The 19,371-nt window shown below is 37.6% G+C and overlaps 1 protein-coding gene across 5 annotated transcripts in view; it reads left to right on the forward strand.

Moving 5' to 3' along the window:
* The window catches only part of PSEN1 (presenilin 1), a 79,389-nt gene that overhangs the window by 2,199 nt on the left and 57,819 nt on the right, over positions 1-19,371 (forward strand). For 3 of the 5 annotated variants that reach the window (XM_072839228.1, XM_072839229.1, XM_072839230.1), the window contains exons 2-3: positions 8,293-8,374; positions 8,466-8,605. In XM_072839228.1, coding sequence (XP_072695329.1) covers positions 8,519-8,605 — 87 coding nt within the window. In that variant the 5' untranslated portion in view covers positions 8,293-8,374; positions 8,466-8,518. The remainder of the gene's footprint in view (positions 1-8,292; positions 8,375-8,465; positions 8,606-19,371) is intronic. The other 2 variants (XM_072839231.1, XM_072839232.1) reach the window with 1 other exon arrangement.

Below are 19,371 nucleotides of genomic sequence, written 5' to 3' on the forward strand. Positions count from 1 at the left end.
ATAAGGAAGTTAGTGAAGAACTAGTCTAGAGAGGAGAATGAGGAAGTGGTTTGGGAGTATCACTTTTGAAGTGCCCGTAGGTCGAAGATGTCCCATGGACAGACCTGGAACTGTAATAGACTTTAAATAGACTTACTAGCTAATGTTGGAGCAGTGGAGGAGATGCCTAAGGAAAGGAAGGGGACAAGAAGGCCCAGGCATACGACTTATAGTGAAGGAGTGGAAGAAGGGTGAGAGGAACCAGCTGAGGAGGATGAGTGGTGGGAGGAGAACCTCCATAGTGCAGTGTCACAAAGGCTAAGGAAGAGAGGGAAGCTTCGGGAAGGAAAAGGCTCTCAGGGATTTTCAGCAGAAAGAGCTGAAGATTTAGAGCAAGCAGCATGATCTGATAGGAAACTATGTGAGCTACAAATGTTAATTTAAAACTTTTTTAATAAACATTTTATAAAGGTAGGAAATAGATAAAATCATTTTTTTTTTAATTTTTATTTACTTATGATAGGCACACAGTGAGAGAGAGAGAGGCAGAGACACAGGCAGAGGGAGAAGCAGGCTCCATGCACCAGGAGCCCGACGTGGGATTCGATCCCGGGTCTCCAGGATCGCGCCCTGGGCCAAAGGCAGGCGCTAAACCGCTACGCCACCCAGGGATCCCTTTCATTTTTTTTTTTTTTTTAATTTTTAGGAAATAGATAAAATTAAATTGAATATTTTATGTAACCCAGTACATCTAAAATATTTTTTTAAAACATGTTCTTTTTTTCAAGATTTTATTTATTCATGAGAGACACACACACACAGAGAAAGAGAGGCAGAGACACAGGCAGAGGGAGAAACAGGCTCCATGCTGGGAACCCGACGTGGGACTCGATCCCGGGTCCCCAGGATCACACCCTGGGCTGAAGGCGGCACTAAACCACTGAGCCACTGAGGCTGCCCTAAAATATTTTTTTTAAAGATTTATTTGAGAGAGAGCATGCGAGAGTGCCAAGCAAGGGGAGGAGCAGAGGGAGAGGGATATGCAGACTCCTCACCAAGCGTGGAACCCAACTCAGTGTGATCCCATGACCCGAGATTATGACCTGGATCAAAATCAAGATTCTGATGCTCAACCCACTTAGCCACATAGGCGCCTTACATCTAAAACATTTTTATTTCAACATGTAATTAATATAAAAATATACTTGTCTGATTCCTCCTCTAGATAGTAAACTCCTTAAGTAAACAAGTATTATCTGCTAGTAGCATCCCCAGCACCTGTCACCATGTTTGGTTTGGTAGAAGAAACCCAGTAAGTGTTGGTTGGTTAAAGGTGTTAGTGTTTGGTTTTCACAGTGCTTTGTACAGTTGCTTAAACTGATCTAAAGCAGAGGGAAAGCAGGCATTGCTGGATATACAAATTAATTAGATGTTAGTAGTCATGTTTTCATTAAAGATTAGTTGTATTAAAGCCATTTCCACAGAAGTTTGAGGCAAACTAGGAGTAATCATACCTTCTATGTAGAGTTAATTCAAAGTAAAGTTTTATTGGGGAAAAGACTCTCTATAATTACTACAAATATTGATAATACAGGACCATTTCTATAATTATGAAATCTAAAAGCCTCTGATAAAAACAAAAGGCATTTTGTAATTCATTTGACAGAAGAATCTAAAACTGAACCTATTAATGTAATTTAAGACTGCTTATATGTTTCACTATGTATTTATCAATGTGTTTGATTTTGTGGTTCTATCTAAGACCTTGAGAGAGCATTATAAAACACAGAGTATTTGTATCATATTACCTTTATAAAATCTGAGAAAAATATGAATTTTAAACACACTTCTAAGGGTTTCAGATAAAGCATTCTAGATTTGTCAGTCTTCCTTCATTTTCATTGTTCTGAACCCAGGTAACCATTATTTAAAAACAATTACAGTAACTACATAACAGACCTCCCCAAACTCGGTGCCTCAGAATATTTGTTCTTACTCAAGGCTTTGCTTGGAGGTGTAGGACTGTGGATCAGCCAGGGCAGTTCTGCTTTGCATGTTTTATTCTGGGGCCCAGGCTGAAGGGCCAGTGGCTACCCATGGTAGGCTTTTCTTAAGGCAACAGCAGAAATAAAAGAAGATAAGTCCAACTGCAGAAGCACAGTTCAGGTATCTGCTTGTGCCACATCTGCTAAGATCTTTTTGACCAAAGCAAGTCAGATGATTGTGGCTAGTAGGCTGCACCCACCTTGAAGCCAAAAGCAGGTCTCTGAACCAAGCCGAGCATCACTGGAATGGAAAAGTATATTTCTCCCTCAGGGATGCTGGGGGAGGGAGGGAATATTTGCTGAATAATAATCTAATCTGCCACAGATGGCTCACAGAAGTAGAGTGGGATGGAAGGAAGAAAAAAAAAATCAAATAACTATCACTCTCCTTGCTCTTTTTAGAGTCTGCCACCTTCACAAAGCCTCTTGTAAGGCTGGGGAAATTATTTGCTCCCCAGTCTCTTAAAATTCAGAGGAGTCTTTCTAGCATATATTCTTGAAATTTTAAGTTAATTTCAAATTATTTTTAATTATTAATGCAGTTTGCAGATTGGTTACATTTATTGTTGGATGTGAGCTTTTAAAACTCAAATAGAGGCTCTCCCAGCCCATCCATACAGTCAGAACTTAGGCTGCCTATACAGAAGGAAGCTGTCAAGGTAACATCAAAGCTGATTAAATACTTTCATGGAAAAAGAATAAATCACAAGCCCATTTGGTACTTAAAAACTTCTTAGCCTCACAGTACAGAGATATTAAAAAAAATACTTTTGGTGGTTTTCTTTTTTTTTTTTTTTAATATATCCCATTAAAATAAAAGATTTATTTATTTATTTTATTTTATTAATTTTTATTTATTTATGATAGTCACAGAGAGAGAGGCAGAGACATAGGCAGAGGGAGAAGCAGGCTCCATGCACCGGAAGCCCAACGTGGGATTCGATCCCGGGTCTCCAGGATCGCGCCCTGGGCCAAAGGCAGGCGCTAAACCGCTGCGCCACCCAGGGATCCCGATTTATTTATTTTAGAAAGCGAGCCACATGAACATGTGGTGGGGGGAAGGGAGAGGGAGAGAGAATTTTCAAGCAGGTTCCCTGCTGAGCATGGAGCCCTGAGTCTGAGGGGCCCTAAGACCCTGAGATCTTGATGTAAGCCAAAATCAAGAATTAGCTGCTCAACACACTGAATTACTCAGGTGTACCCCCCACACACACACACCTTTCTTTTTCACTTTTGATGTTTTTTTTTTTTTTTTCTTAAGATTTTATTTATTCATGAGAGAGAGAGGGAGGCGCAGGGACACAGGCAGTGGGAGAAGCAGGCCTCATGGAGAGAGCCCGACGTGGGACTCGATCCCTGGTCTCCAGGATTACGCCCTGGGCTGGGCGCTAAACCACTGAGCCAACCAGGGCTACCCTTGATGGTTTTCTAAGTGAAGAAGAAACTACTCAAGTGGGTAGAGTCATTAAAGCACCAGCTCTTTGTGCTGGAGAAGATCATGATAAAAAGTCTCATAAAACTTGTTTGTTTTTGTGGAATACAAGTTTTGTTTACATTTATCTCTGACAGTGGAAAAAAAAATAGTATCTGTAATTAAGTAACCATGTTGTAAGATTTTGAGGTTTAGGGATGGTGTGTCCATTTCTGTTGATGCTTCCTTAAATGGGATTTTTAATAAACTTATTTTGGAATTCCTTTTTTTTTTTAAAGATTTATTTATTTATTTATTCATAGACACATGAGGGAGAGAGGCAGAGACACAGGGAGAGGGAGAAGCAGGCTCCATGCAGGGAGCCCGATGTGGGACTCGATCCTGGGTCTCCAGGATCACACCCCAGGATGTGCCACCAGGGCTGCCCCTTATTTTGGAATTCTAAGCTTTGTTCCTTGATACTTCCTGAAGTGCTGATGGGTAGGTTTTTCTATTAGATAGATTTACCTTCATCAATCTAAGCTTTGAAATTATTTGTGTTTTCCTGTTTTTTGTTTTTTTTAAGATTTTATTTATTTATCCGAGAGAGAGAGAGAGAGAGAGAGAGAGAGAGAGAGAGACCGAGAAGCAGGCTCCATGCAGGGACCCTGACATGGGACTCCATCCCGAGTCTCCAGGGTCACGCCCTGGGCTGAAGGCAGCGCTAAACTTCTGAGCCACCTGGGCTGCCCTTTTCCTGGGTTTTTTTAAGTTTCTTTGTGTATAATAGCAATTGTAGTCATCCATCAGAGAAGGATTTCTGTTTCCTTTTATCTGATTGAGCAAGTGTCTTGAGAAAAAAGAAATGGATGGCAGTGAATTAGAGTGTTATGCTCTGTCAATCTCAGAAAATCTTTAGCAGGTGGCCAAAGAGAGAAAACCACAAAATCTGCTTCCAGCCTTACTCCCTGTGCAATCCAGGTCACAAGATCCTCACTTCCCAACAGCTATCTTTTTTTGTTCTCAGGGTAAGAATGCTAAGAATGTTATAAAATCAACTAGTGTCCTTTGCCATGCTGCCTGGACAGGGAGACTTCTGGCCTCCTTCATGCAGTCATCAATTGTTTTCAGCTGTTACTGGACCAGAATCAAATCAGGCTTTGCCTGTGCCTTTCTTTGTACCAACAATGTTTGTTTGTTCACCAGGCCTGACTAAAGACTTAGCCCCTGTTGCTTGCTTCTGCTTCCTACTGAGCTCCATGTAAAGAGCAGCTCTGCCAGGGAGGGTCACCCTGGAGCATTATGGTCTTCAAAGCATCAGTGGAAGCATAAGTTTTCTCTAATTGAACTGGAAAAGACCTGGCCTGGGCAACAGATTCTGGAATTGGTCTGGTGTTATTTGCCTCATAATCAAGCAGTACCAAATTCTTTCACTTTTGTGACCCTTAGTTTTCACATGTAAATACAGGTTGTGCCTTTGAAAATACTATTGGGATATTCTAAAGTGACTACTGCATTATTGATGTTTCTCATAAGATTGAGAAAGCTCCAGTATGATAACCAGTTTGTGTGGTTTCTTGTAGTAGCTGAACAGATTCTATAAGCATAAGGCTTAATAATGGAGACTACTTACATTAAAATGACCAGATTCAAAGATAAAATGACTAGATTCTCATTACAACTTATTTTTTTTAATAAGTACTAGGATTATATATTGAGAATGCTTTTGACACGTCAGTTTTTATTTTAGTTAGATCGATCATTAAAGTTTAAGATCACATGTACTGCTTTTTCAAAGATTGTATTTACTTCTAAGCAGCAGTTTTAGTAGTGATAAGAATCAGGTCTCTCTGTCTATATACTTTTTCCCCCTAGCTCAGTATATAACTCATTGTAAATGTCCAAAGAGCAGGGATGGAGTTTTACACAGAGGCAACATAGTGCATACTATGTGAGCCTTTACTTTGCTCCATTGCTTACTGGATGTGACCTTCGGCAAGTTAGTAAACTCCTGTGTGCTTCATTGTTTTCATATGTAGGGTGGGTGAAGTGAAAATAATTAGGTAAATCCTTTCAGTGACTGTCTCTGAGTTTTGATATAGACATCCAATAAACTCCTATTGAATAAATGGACAATCACTTTTCTTCTCTTATTTTATCTGTAAATGTAATATATTTATTTCTTTTATTTATTTTTGCCTGCAGGGCCCTTTCCTGCTCTTTGCCTGTTTCATTTGGCTAACGCTGTCTTGTTATTTTGTTTCTGAAGGAATCATATAAGAATATCAATGACTTTTTTTTTTTAAGATTTTATTTTATTTATTCATGAGAGACACACAAAGAGAGACAGACAGACATAGGCAGAGGGAGAAGCTGGCTTCATGCAGGGAGCCCGATATGGGACTCGATCCTGGGACTCCAGGATCACAATCTGAGCAAAGTCAGATACCTAACTGCTGAGCCATCCAGGCGTCCCTATTAATGACATTTCTGACGATTTTTTTGTAATAGAGGTGTCCTTCAACTGATATGATATAATCTTTAGGGCAGCCAGTATAAGTAGCCAAATGCAGCTTTTTCTATTTGCCATCCTATGGCATTTCTGGTTTAGCTGAGGTAGTAAGTACTGTACTAAATGTTTTTCTGGAAAAGAAGGAAATATGTGCTCTGTTTGCTGATTATTAATGCTACATTAATGTTAAAATTTCAATTAGATAATCAGCTTTTAAAAATCTTAGAAGCATAGGTCAGAACATTTGTGCTGAATACTTACTGTACTTAGAAGTTGTATCTCTTCTATTGGCATTCCACCTTTCTTTTGGGTAAGTTAACATACATGCTTTCCAGTCTTAATTTTATTCATTTTAAAAGTCAGGACTAATGGTGTGAATAACCATAAATATAGGTTTACTTCCACAAAAATCTCTGAAGTTTTTAATTGAAGTATGTAGCAGTGTCCACAGATCATAGGGGTATAACTCAGTGCGTTTTCACAGACTGAAAATTCCGGTGTAACTAGCACCCAGACCAAGAAACAAAACATTACCAATACCTCCAGAAGTTCCCCCACGTACCCCCTTCAAGCAAATGATCCTCATAAAAGTGTTGTCTCTATTTGTATTTTTAATTCACTTTATTTTTATTTATTTATTTTTAATTCACTTTATTTTTATTTTTATTTTTTTATTTTTTATTTTTTTTAAATTTTTTTTTAATTTTTATTTATTTATGATAGTCACAGAGAGAGAGAGGCAGAGACACAGGCAGAGGGAGAAGCAGGCTCCATGCACTGGGAGCCTGACGTGGGATTCGATCCCGGGTCTCCAGGATCGCGCCCTGGGCCAAAGGCAGGTGCTAAACCACTGCGCCACCCAGGGATCCCCTAATTCACTTTATTTTTAAAACAAACTTACTTATGTCTTAGTAATAATTTGCAATCCCTTGATCCCATGTCAGCTAACCATGGGCTGAAGCTGGAAGGGAGGAGAAAGGTTGGCATAGTATATAAAAGTATGTAGGGCAGAAGGGAAGCATGTCTTGATTAAAAATTTGTCATGGTTTGAATGGTCTAGATATAGGTAATTAGGGGTTAATTTGAATTCAATACTAGAGGAAAAAATTACTTTCCTTTTTTTTTTTAAATTTGCTTTCTGTGTTTTTGTTGAAAAATCACTAAATATAAAAAGTAGAGTATTTAGAGGGTCAAGGATCCTGAAGTTGAAAGTGAAAATGAAACAGAACTTTGACAAAATACTTTCATGTGAGTGTGTACGTGGTATTGTTTTAGTCACTATGTATGAATGAGAATACTGCTTAAATATACGAACAGATTTCTTTCCTTCTGTATTTCTGAGGACTTTCTATGAAAAGGGAAATTGAATGGAACTAGAAGATAACTGTGCTAAGTGAAATAAGTCAGTCACAGAAAGACAAATACTATGATTTCACTTACGTGGAATTTAAGAAACAAACAGATGAACATAGGGGAAGGGAAGGAAAGATTAAAAAAAAGATGAAAATTAAGGGGGAGGCAAACCATGGGGAGGCAACTCTAGGAAACAAACCGGGAGTTGCTGGAGGGGAGGTGGGGGGAGGGGGTTACTGAGTGATGGGCATTAAGGAGGGCACTTGATGTAATGAGCACTGGGTATTATATGCAGCTGATGAATCACTAAATTCTAAAACTAATTTCAAAAAACAAAGCTGAAATCTAAAAGAATTGGCTGATGGAAATTAAAGCAGACAGGCAAATGGGAATGTGCAATCCCCCACCCCCCAAACTGAGTGAACTGTAGGAGACCAAATGATGTGTGTAAATAAGGCTGTGCCGGGATGCAAAGGAGAGACCTAAGGCTGGGATTTAGGAATCTGGGATTTTTGTCCCAGCCTGCCCAATTGTGTGATTTTAAGCAAGTCCGTGAACTTAGGTCCCCTTCTGCTTTTGTGAAATAGGTTATGTTACCTGTTTACCTTGGCTTGGGGCATGATGGCAGGGTAAAATGAGATAATAGAATTTTGTGAAATTAAAGGCACTAAACAATTTTATGGAGATGGAATGGTTGGGTTGGATTAGTCAGCATAGAAAAAGGAATGTTGATGAGAACATTCTTTAATACTTAGCTCTCTTGGCTCTAAATCTAAAATCATTAGATATTTTTTGTGATTGAAAATATTTGGTTTCTCAAGTAGATCTCCTCATTACCAAAGAGATATCTTGAGCTGACAAAAGTTTGTCATTTGTAGTTGATGGTAGTTTAATACATTTCTGGTTTACAAATTACAATTATAAAAATATTCTAAGTATTTGAATGGTGTGAATAGATTTACTCTGGGTGACCTGGTAAAATCCTATTTCAGACCTAATCTGGGAGCCTGCAAGTGACAGCTGCCTGCGAGGTCCTTAGAAAGCTTGGCCTGGAGGAGAACACATGAAAGAAAGGTTTGTTTTTGCTGAATATAATTTATGAAAGTGTTTAAAATAAGAGTATAATTGTAATGCACAAAGGATTGTTTTCTTTTTCCCCTTTCAGAACCCCAAGAGGCTTTGTTTTCTGTGAAAAAGTATTTCTATACGGTTGCTCCAATGACAGAGTTACCTGCACCCCTGTCCTACTTCCAGAATGCACAGATGTCCGAAGACAACCACTTGAGCAATACTGTACGTAGCCAGGTACAGTGTCAGCCTCTAAAACTGCCCTTGCCAAATTCTGGATTCAGTGATCATCTTCCCTCATCTTCAGTGGAGACTGAGGGGACTGAGCAGGCTTTCTTTACTTTTCCAACTTTACCTATTTGCTGAACTTCAACTGATGCCAAAGCATTGTTCCACTTAGTGCTGGGGACACAAGACTGCGTGAGACATGGGTGTTGATACAGTTCCTCCCTGCCTCAGATATCACCTCCTCCATTTAAGCCTTCTCCAGCTTCCCCAGCTATTATTTTACCTATCTTGCTCTTACTTGTCCATGGGCTGAGTACATTTTATTTACTTTTATTTTTTCACTATCCTTCATGGTTCCTGACAGTGCCCGGTAAATGCTCATTGACGGAATGAACGCACAGTGATGAGTGCAAGGCTAAGAATAGAAGTCCTAAGAGAATTCAAGGGAGAGAATCAAGAAAGGGGTGTAACCAACCAGTGGCCTGAGACACAGACCTCAAATCTACCCTTGACTCTGTTAGCTAATCCTTACAGATTGAATGTAGACTCCACAGGTGGCCTGTGAGATAGTTGGCTGGGAAATGGGTAGGATTTTTAGAGGTGGAGCCAGAATTGTGGGGAACACAAGGCCAACTGTAAGCTACGCAGCCTGCTAGGGACTGTAAGGGATCCGACCGGTTGGATGGGGTGGGGTCAAACTTTCCTTTATTAGAACCAGAGGGCAGAATCACTAGTAGAAGGAAGTAGGTTCTTGGTCAATTAAAAAAAAAAAAAAGAATTGTCTCACAATTTACTATGCATCTGAAAGGGTGTGGACTGCCTTATGGTATAGTGTTATCTTGTCCCTAACAGCTGTCAGTCACAAAGGCTGGAAGACTACCAACCACATCTGCAGAGGGTTAGTCTATGGAATGAGCAGTGAACTAGAGCACCAACTAGATGGCCTGGAAGGTCCCTTCACACTAATATTTAAAATTCCAATTAAGGGTCAGAATGTGAGGAGGAAAGCTTCACAAAGTAGGCTTTGATGGATGGGTGAGATTAGAGCAAACTGGGATGTCATCACTGATAGAAGAAATAACACTAGTGAAGGAAGAATTTCCTAGAATATAAATAGGGAGGCTGTATCCAGAGATATGTCATCAGAAGCAGATCACATCGTACTGCCAGACCATTTTTAATCAAGTGAAATCAAGTTAAAATGATTATCAGGGGAAGCCCTGAAAGGAAACACAAGATGAAAAGGGTAGTATGTAACCTGAGGGGTGTTTGAGGGAAGGCAGAGATGAGGAGCTGTTGCCTGGGTACTTGGTGGATAATGGGTGTTACAAAGACTGATTTTTGTGGCAGCAGACTTGTAACAACAGCTTGATTTGCTCTGTTTTTGCTATTTCCTGGGAATAGCTTTTTGAAAAGTTAGGATGAGGCCAGATTATGAAGTTCTTTGGTAGTTTGGATACTACAGACTTTGTAATCATTTTTAAACTGTTACTTAGAGGGAAAGTGGGGGTAGCCTTGACTTAGTCTCTGGGTACCCCTTCCTTAACTAGAGCAGCTCCTATTAATCTTTTTACATATTGATCTTCTGTGGATCCATTTGAACAAAAGATTCCACAACTAACAAATTTTGAAAACAACAACAACAACAAAAAAAACACAGGTGTATGTCACCTATCTGTCCCAAACCTCCCAAAGGTCTCTCATCTCAGAATAAAATCTGGTCTGAGGTCTTATTTTAACCTTATCCTCCTGTGCCATCTCTATCTCTGTCTTCTTCCCTCACTGATTTCTCTGTTTTGTCTCTGGGTCCTGGATTATTCTCCCACTCTTCTCATGGCTCCCTTCACTTGATTTATTTAGGTCACCTCATCAGCGAGGCCTTGCCTTCCTCAATCCCCCTTTCCTTCCCTGCCAGCCCTTATACTCTGACTCTGCTTTACTTTTACATTAGCACTTATCAGTATTTCTGGCATGCTACTGACTTGATGTGTTTACCTGCCTCCTTCTACTGTGGAAACCTGTTTTCCTCAGTTTCAAGAACACTGCTTGGCACATAGTGAGTTCTCCATTGTTGATGCAGAATTGCTTATATGCCTCACACTCAGGTTTGGTGGGGCTTTCATGGTATTTTTTTTGGTTTGCTCCCCCCCACCCCTTTATACCTTAGTGACTGATAAATTGAAATAAAGGGTGCTACAGAGGAAGTACAATTGACACAGGATTTTTATTGATAACTGAATGTACTCATGTAGTTTTAGTAAGTCTTAGTGCTAATGTTCTCTGTGGTACCTTCCAGATCTTATAGGGCATCACTGCCTAGAAAATCAGGCCTGATTTATTTAATTTTAACCTAGCCATTGATAATGTGATATCGAATACGATTATCTTTTATTTATCTTCTCAAAAGTGTCTTCTACAACTTAAAAGATCTTCTATATACATTCTCATACTTCCCAGTTACCATGGGATAGGTATTATTTCTGTTTTATTTTAAGATTTACTTATTTAATTGGGGGAGGTGGAGAGAGAGCAGGGGGCAGGGCGGAGGGAGGAGGAGAGAATCCTCCAGCCAGCTCTCTGCTGAATGTGGAGCCCTGAGGCAGGGCTTTATCTCAGGACCCTGAAATCATGACCTTAGCTGAAATCAAGAGTCAGACACTTAACCAACTAGCCACCCAGGCAGGTGCCCTTGTTCCCTTTTAATAGTTTAAATGCTTGTCCAGGATCACATAGAAAATTAAATGACAGACCTGGAACATAAAATGTGCTTTCTAATTTCAAACTTCCTCTAATGTTCTTTCTGTTGTTCCAATGTCTCTTACCCAGGAGAAATGTTACTTAATACTGAAAGGAGATATTGTATGAAAAAATTTGGGGGAAAGAAAATACTAAGTCTGTATATTCATTTTGCACCAGTGTACTTTAAAAAAAAAAAATACAAAGAAAAAGGAAAAGAATCTCATTGTTAAGTTTTTTAGCTATAAAGAAGCCATTGTGTATATGCTTTGGTTGGTTATGAAAAAATGAGGGTAAGTCCAAATTTAAATTGAATGTAGATGACTGTTTTCATGGATTAATTGAAAGCAGCTCTTTTATTTCTCCTCTTGGATACTGGGTTTGTTAAATACAAGCACATGAAGACAAGCCTCTGCAGGCATAAAAACTCCTTATCAGGCTTATTTCTTCTTTATTTGCTCAGTGGCTAGTTGAGAAGTCAAGGAAATTGAGAGATGTGGAAAGTTTCTTTCCACACTGTTCAAGAAAGGAAACTAAGATATTGAATGTTGTCAGTGTGTTGGACTCTGAAAGGTACTGTCACAAATGTTATGTTTTGGGAACATTCATCATAAGAGAGCAGATTTTCCTTCGGTCTTCCCCTCCTTTGAATTTCTCTAATAAGGTGCTTATCTATGAATATATACTCTAGAGTATACAACAGGCTGTTTACATTAAATATTACAAAAATAAATGAACATTCATTTAAAAATATATTTGAAACTGGAAAGAGTAACTTTCCTACAGAATTTAACCAGTATCAATATAAAGAAGTGGACTTTCTATTCCTTTCCTCTACTCAATATCTTCCTCAAAGTCAGGAGTATCCCATTATGCGGCAATCATTTGAGTTTGGGAAAAACAAATGAGGCTAACCGGAATTGAAAACTGTTCAAGAATACGGATGATTCGCATTTAGGGGTTGTGGCTGAGTGACACATAAATAGGTCCTTCAAAAGAAAGAACTAACTTTGATCTAGTTGTAATTTGAAACAGCTATGTGTTAGTTGGTTTCAATCATTTAATTCTTAGTACCTCATTTTTCCCATCTGTACAATTAAAATGATTTACTAGATAAATTCAGCAGTTTTGTTGTGACCAGGAGTTAGTGTTGCTAGCTGTCCTGGTATGCCTGAGACTGAGAGGTCCCTAGAACACAAGACTTTCAGTTTAAAACTAGGACAGTCCTGAGAAAATAGGATCAAGTTGATTACCCTATCAGAAGTATAATGAAATTGAAATTATTTTGGATCTGATTAAACCAGTCTAAATCAATTAGATGACTTTGTTGTGTAACTTCAAGTATTATTGCAATGATACATTGTTTATGTTCAAATAGAAGATAACATTTAAAACATTTTTTCTTTCCAGAAGTGAAATGTTGCCCATGACTTCATTCTTCTTCCATCCTTAGCAGATACATGATGGGCTGCCTTAGCCCAGAGATGTTTTCCTTTTGTAGGCTACTATAGGTAATCTCATTCACAATACAGGGAATTTAAGTTTGATGAGATTAGTCAGAGAGCTGAAAAATAGTGTTTTTGTTTTTTTTTTTTTTTTAACCCAAATATTTATTTCTCAAAAAAAAAATTTTGGTGAAATAATTTAAGGCATATATAGGAAGTATGTAATAAGCACCGACGTACCTACCACACAACATCTTATTTGCTGTGTATGCTTTGTTGTGTTTGAGGAGTATTTTCACTAAGCTTTTTCTGTTTCTGTTACATATTGAACTGACAGGAAGCAAAATCCTAACAAAACAAGATTTTGCAATTAATTTGGACAGATGGCCTAGTTATATAACAAAAAGAAATTACAGATAAAATTGAAGCACCTCTCCCACATTCTTCTTTTTTTCCCAGAATAGTAGTATAGTATATGAACATAAATAATATTTAATATATCATTCTGCATGTTTTGAAAGTGTATGTGAAGTATATGTGTTTGTATGTGAAAGTTGCAGAAGAAAATCCCCACATTTTTTAAATGTATGAGTATGTGTTGTAGAAGAGACATGATTTTAGAATTTATGTATATAAATGCATATAGCTCTATTTTTTCATTTTCTATTTTGTAAATATATAAAAATCTATCTTTGGTTATAAATATTTAGTAGTTTCCAGTTTTTCATAGTAACCAACAGTATTGCAGTAACATTCTGATTCATTAATCCTTCTGCCCGTGTGTGCGTTTCTCAATGATAATTGCTGCGGTTGGGTATATGGATCTATGGATCTCTTTTTTTTTTTTAAAGATTTTATTTATTTATTCATGAGAGAGACACACACACAGAGAGAGGCAGAGACGCAGGCAGAGGGAGATGCAGGCTCCATCCATGCAGGGAGCCTGACGTGGGACTCGATCCCGGGTCTCCAGGATCACACCCTGGGCCAAAGGCAGGGGCTAAACCGCTGAGCCACCCAGAGATCCCCTGGATCTATGGATCTTAAACTATATTAGAGATTACCAGTATGCTTTCCAAAGTGGTTATATATCAAGAGCATACAGCAATTTTCCTTTTTTTTTTTTTTTTAACATCCCGACCAATTATTGGTATTGTCTTAGTGTGTGTTAGTTGGGTGAGTTTGAAACGACCCCTCATGTTGTTTTAATTGTATTTCCCTAAATTCTAATAAGGTGGAACCTTTTTCCTTATGCTTTTTTTTTTTAAGATTTTATTTATTTAAAAATTTTTTAAAAAAGATTTTATTATTCATGAGAGAGACGGGGAACAGGGGGCGGGAGGCAGAGACATAAGCAGAGGGAGAAGCAGGCTCCATGCAGGGAGCCCCATGTGGGACTTGATCCCAGGACCACGGGATCACATCCTGAGCCAAAGGCAGTTGCTCAAACGCTGAGCCAACCAGGCAGCCCTTGGTTGTCTTTTATTGATTTTGTTGGAATGTATATTTTGATGCTAATCTCATGTTGGCTATGTGCTTTTCAGATATTTTTTCCAGGACTGTAGCTTCAGTTTGTTTATGGTGCATAGTTGAAATGCTTTAAGTTGGCGAATTATTCTTTCCTTTTAAAAGTGAAATTTATTTGTATTTTTTCAATTAGAAATAGATTAAGAAAAATACGTAGTATTATATATACGAGCAGCCCTGAATATGAAAAAGCTTTTCCACCTCTTATATAGGAAGACTGAACTAAACTAATATGCATGACACTGCAGTATAGTCCAACTAATATTTAGCTGTTCCATTCATTGTTTTACATCTGTATCAGAAAAATAAAACAAGGGCAGCCCGGGTGGCTCAGCGGTTTAGCGCTGCGTTCAGCCCAGGGCCTGATCCTGGAGACCTGGGATCGAGTCCTACGTCGGGCTTCGTGCATGGAGCCTGCTTCTCCCTCTGCCTGTGTCTCTGCCTCTCTCTGTTTCTGTCATGAATAATAAATATAAATAAATAAAATCTTTAAAAAAAAAAGAAAAAGCAAACAAGGAGAATAACGGTGATGGCGATTTTTCCCTTTTATTTTTTCCAGATGTTCTTTAGTATAGTTATCTCTTAATTAAAAAAAACAACTTTATTTTTAAATTTTTGTTATTTTTTAAGGATTTATTTATTTATTTTAGAGAGAGTGAATGGGTGGAGGGGCAGAGGAGTCTTTTTTCCCCAGATTTATTTATTTATTTTACAGAGAAACAGCATGGTGCGTGGAGGGGTGGAGGGAGAGAATATCAAGCAGACTCTCCACTAAATGTGGAGCCCAATGTGGGGGACTGATCCCACGACCCTGAGATCACGACCAGAGCCAAAACCAAGACTCAGGTGGTTAACCAACTGTGCCACCCAAGCACTCCTTAAAAGAAAACTTTTTTTTTTTAAGATTTTATTTATTTATTCATGAGAGACAGAGAGAGAGAGAGAGAGGCACAGACACAGGCAGAGGGAGAAGCAGGCTCGGTGCAGGGAGCCTGGTGTGGGACTCGATCCCAGGTCTCCAGGATCACACCCTGGGCTGAAGGTGGTGCTAAACCTGCTGAACTACCCAGGCTGCCCAAGAAAACTATTTTTAAAAGAAATTTTTTTAATGTGAAGAAAGGTTGCAAAAGGACAATAGGCTTTTTGGGGGAATGTCAGTGGAAAGGGGCGAAGCATTCAAGGTTCTCCATGATGAGTGACTAAGAGTAGTAGGAGAATTAGAGCAACTTATGTGAAAGAAACCAAACAAGCATGATAGCTTGGGGTCTTTGAAAGGGCCTATATTGATCATGGGAGTTTATATTATATCCTTGAGGTATGTTTGTCTGTCTCCACTTTAAATAACTGACATATTTAAAGTGCAGTTTAGAAAATTTTACTCAACAAGAAGTTTTTGGACTTTAAGCTTTAATTATCTACAAAATTTTTAAGCTTTAATTATCTACAAAATTAACGCATATAAAGCATCTTAATTCCTACTGATAACAGATAAGAGGAGTTGCATCATTCTTACCTTTTCACTTCAGAAATGTTTACTTCATGCTTGTTGACCTCATCTAGGTTGTAAAATCCCTAAAGGCAGAACTTTATTCATGTTTCTGAGCTGCCTTTGGAGTTTATGGATCACTCAGTATCTTTAAACCATTTCCATACAAGTCTTACAAGCAGAACAAAGGGGCTTGGGGCAGGGGGTTAAAAGAAAGAATATTTTTAAGTTTTGTGTCTGCAAATAAAAATCTGAAGTGAATCTTACTCATTGCTTAAGGACTTCAGCTTTTGTGTGAGAGGGTTCTCTGGGCTTCATGTTCTCTGGACACACTTCTCCGTCACCTTTTTTTTTTTTTTTTTTTTTTTTAATTTTATTTATTTATTTTTTTATCCGTCATCTTTTATCACGATTCTTGCTGCCGTGTACTACTATCACACTGTGGGCAGAGCTCCAGTTTTTATGTAGAACAGCTGTCAAACATTAGTTCAGTATGTCACAAGAACTAGGTGGAGAATTCATTTTATTTTTCCCCTCAAGAAAGTGTGCCTGCTTCCTTAGAGATGGCATTCAGTCAGAAATTTTACTTCTTTCCATTAGTTTACCCTCACCACCTCTAACTAGAAGCTAGCTTGGACTTCATGTTGTTTTTGCTGTTGGTTGGCTATGTCTATAGGGACTGGAGACTAGATGGTAATGACTCAACTATTTCTGACAAAAGCCAAAGTTTACAAATTGTGAAATAATTGAAGTTCGTGATTTCCTAAATGTATTATATAGGTTGGATTTTAAGTGGCTCTAACAAGAACATTATTTGGGTCTTTTTCTGTAGTTTGTGATCTGTCATAATCTTTAGGTTTACTGTACCTATTAAAAAGAGTTTGTAAGGTTTTATTTTTCTGGTGCAAAATTTTGATGGGTACAGCTCTTTTCCCTTGACTTGTTTTTATTTGCCAGAAGTCAGCCTCCATTTCAGCTGACATGATAATAATATACTAAAACTAGAGGAAATTGAAAATATAAACTTCAGAATAGTGAAAATTTATATTTTGATTTTGTGGAGACTTACACCTTTTATGTAGATTAGCTGAGACCTTTTCTAAGACACAAAAAAGTAGATTTTTTAAAAAGTAAGACTTAAGATTTGTTTATATTGTTAATTAACTTTTTAAAAATGTGTATTAGAGCAGTGATTTTTCAAACCTCGTGTACGTTGGAATCCCCTTAAAGAGCTGTCAATAAAAATTCTCTGGCTCCCCAAACCCAAAGTTACTGATTCTGTTAGTCTGAGGTGGGGCCACAGAATTTGCATTTCTGACCCATTCTCAGATCTTATCAATACTTTTGGTCTAGGTTTTGGGAACCAGTATATTTGAGTAAAGAAATAAAGTGAAAGTGACATTAGAGAAAAATGATTAGATTTATAAGTTGACTATTCAATATTTTTATTCATATTAGTTTATTCTGACCCAAATTTCCTAGACCATAAAGAAATTGTCAGCAGCAGCCTTTTTGACTTATAATAGGAAAAAAATCAGCCATTTTTATAACTAAAAAAGCTTTAAAGTAGTAATCCATTGAGAGATCAATAATGATTCTCTATATAAAGCAATTGCTGAAGAAAACTTGTGTTAAGTCCATTACCTTCAACTGCTAAATTTATAGCATTAAAGTATGTTTGGTCTTGGGGTGTGTGGGTGGCTCATTCAGTTAAGCCTCCAACTCTTTCCAAGAGTCTCCAAGACTCTTCAGGTCTTGATCTCAGAGTTGTGAGTTCAAACCTCACATTGGGGGGAAAAAAAAGCCCCAGTTTAAAAAAAAAAAAAAAAAATATATATATATATATGTTTAATCATTATAAATGAAGGTTATCTGCATTGTTTTTTTTTTAATTTAAAACATTAAATGCAAATAACTTTATTAAGTTGTTAGCAAACCATAGACTGGCAGAACTAACTTTATTAAATGATGATGGGTCACTTTTTTTAAGTGTGAGAAATTCTATAAAATTAAACAGTGGACAGATCTATAAGCTATTTAGTGTTTAAGTACTTGGGACCTTGAGAAAATAAATGAAAGGAGTGATCTAAATTTAAACTGAATCGGGCCCACTAAGCCTTTGAGAGTGTTATTATAGTATTTATAGTAATGAATCTGATTTCCTAGGTATGTCAAAGTGAAGTAAGGAGAAAGAAAACTTAGTCTCCGTGACTTCCAGAGGAAAATGCTTGGTTCTGCATGAGAGTGGTCAGAAATCCTGGGCACAGATCTTAAGAATTTGTTAAAAACAAACCAGCAAAAAACACCCTAAGTTCAAGCATAACACAACAACCCCATAAATATTAAATGTTTCCTTTAAAAGTTGTATCAGCTCTTCAGGGAAATGACAGCCTTCCTTTCTGTTAGAGTAATGGTTAAAGCTCTAACTTCAGGGAATCCTGAAGCTTGGCCAATCATGAAGCTTGGCCAGGTGCTGGATGGAATTCTGTGTGTTGTTGGAAACATGTTGCCTATGATTAATAAATATTTTCAAGTGTTCCACATAAGTTGCCAGTTCTTCAGTTAAGCTTCTCTTCTAGTTTTTCGTATAGTACAGGCTCAGGAGCTTCACATTTCTAAATGTAGAAATCCAAACAGTATCTAATAGGATAGTCTTATAGGATTGTTGCTTTTTATTATAAATAAATATTCATTTTAAGTAAATAAATAATATGCAGACAGTAAGCATATCAGCATACTGAAATGTAACTTTTTAGACATGGTGACAGTTATTACATGGAAGTGTAAACATGAAGTAGTAATATTAGATTAAGAAAGCAGGACATGATATTTGTGACCATTCATTGTAACTGTGTAATTATGTATGTTGAAAAATCATTAGGTTTTGGGGTATAGTAAGAAGTTATTTTCCTCAAAATCATTACATTCATATTCAGTAATATAAAACTATAAACTTAAGTGTGGCAATAAACTACCATGAATAAAGTAAAAAAATAAACTGGCACAGGCTTTATAATGCATACTGACAGGTATATCTTAAGATACAAAGAATTCTTACAAAGTCAAAAGGAACATAAACAACCCAGTAACAGCATTGCCAAAAGATATGAGCAATATATAAGGAAGAGGAAGAAGAAATATAAATGTCAATAAATATATGAAAAGACTAGTTGATCAGCCTTCCTAGTAATAAGAAACAGAAATGAAAAGGTTTTGTTTTTACCTACCAGTGAGCAAGGAATAAAACCCATTGCAAGTGGCTCAGTCAGTAGAACCTGTGACTCTGGATCTCTGGGTTGTAAGTTTAAGCCCCACATTGGGTATAGCGATTATTTCTAAAAAATTAAATAAAATCTTAAGAAAAAAAGCATTGCTACCAAAATTCGGGGGAAATAGGCATTGACATGTGCTGCTCATGGGAGTTTAATTTCTTTTTATTTGGAGGCAAGTTGTCAAGTCTGCAGATACACAGGCCTTTTGGAAATAATTTGGCAATTAAATCTAAAAATGCATATACCTTTGACTTAGGATTTCCACTTTTAGAATTTTATCCTATAAAAATATTACCACAAGAATGCCAA

The sequence above is a fragment of the Canis lupus genome, chromosome 9 (genome assembly GCF_048164855.1).
Source record: "Canis lupus baileyi chromosome 9, mCanLup2.hap1, whole genome shotgun sequence".
Classification (NCBI taxonomy): Eukaryota; Metazoa; Chordata; class Mammalia; order Carnivora; family Canidae; genus Canis; species Canis lupus.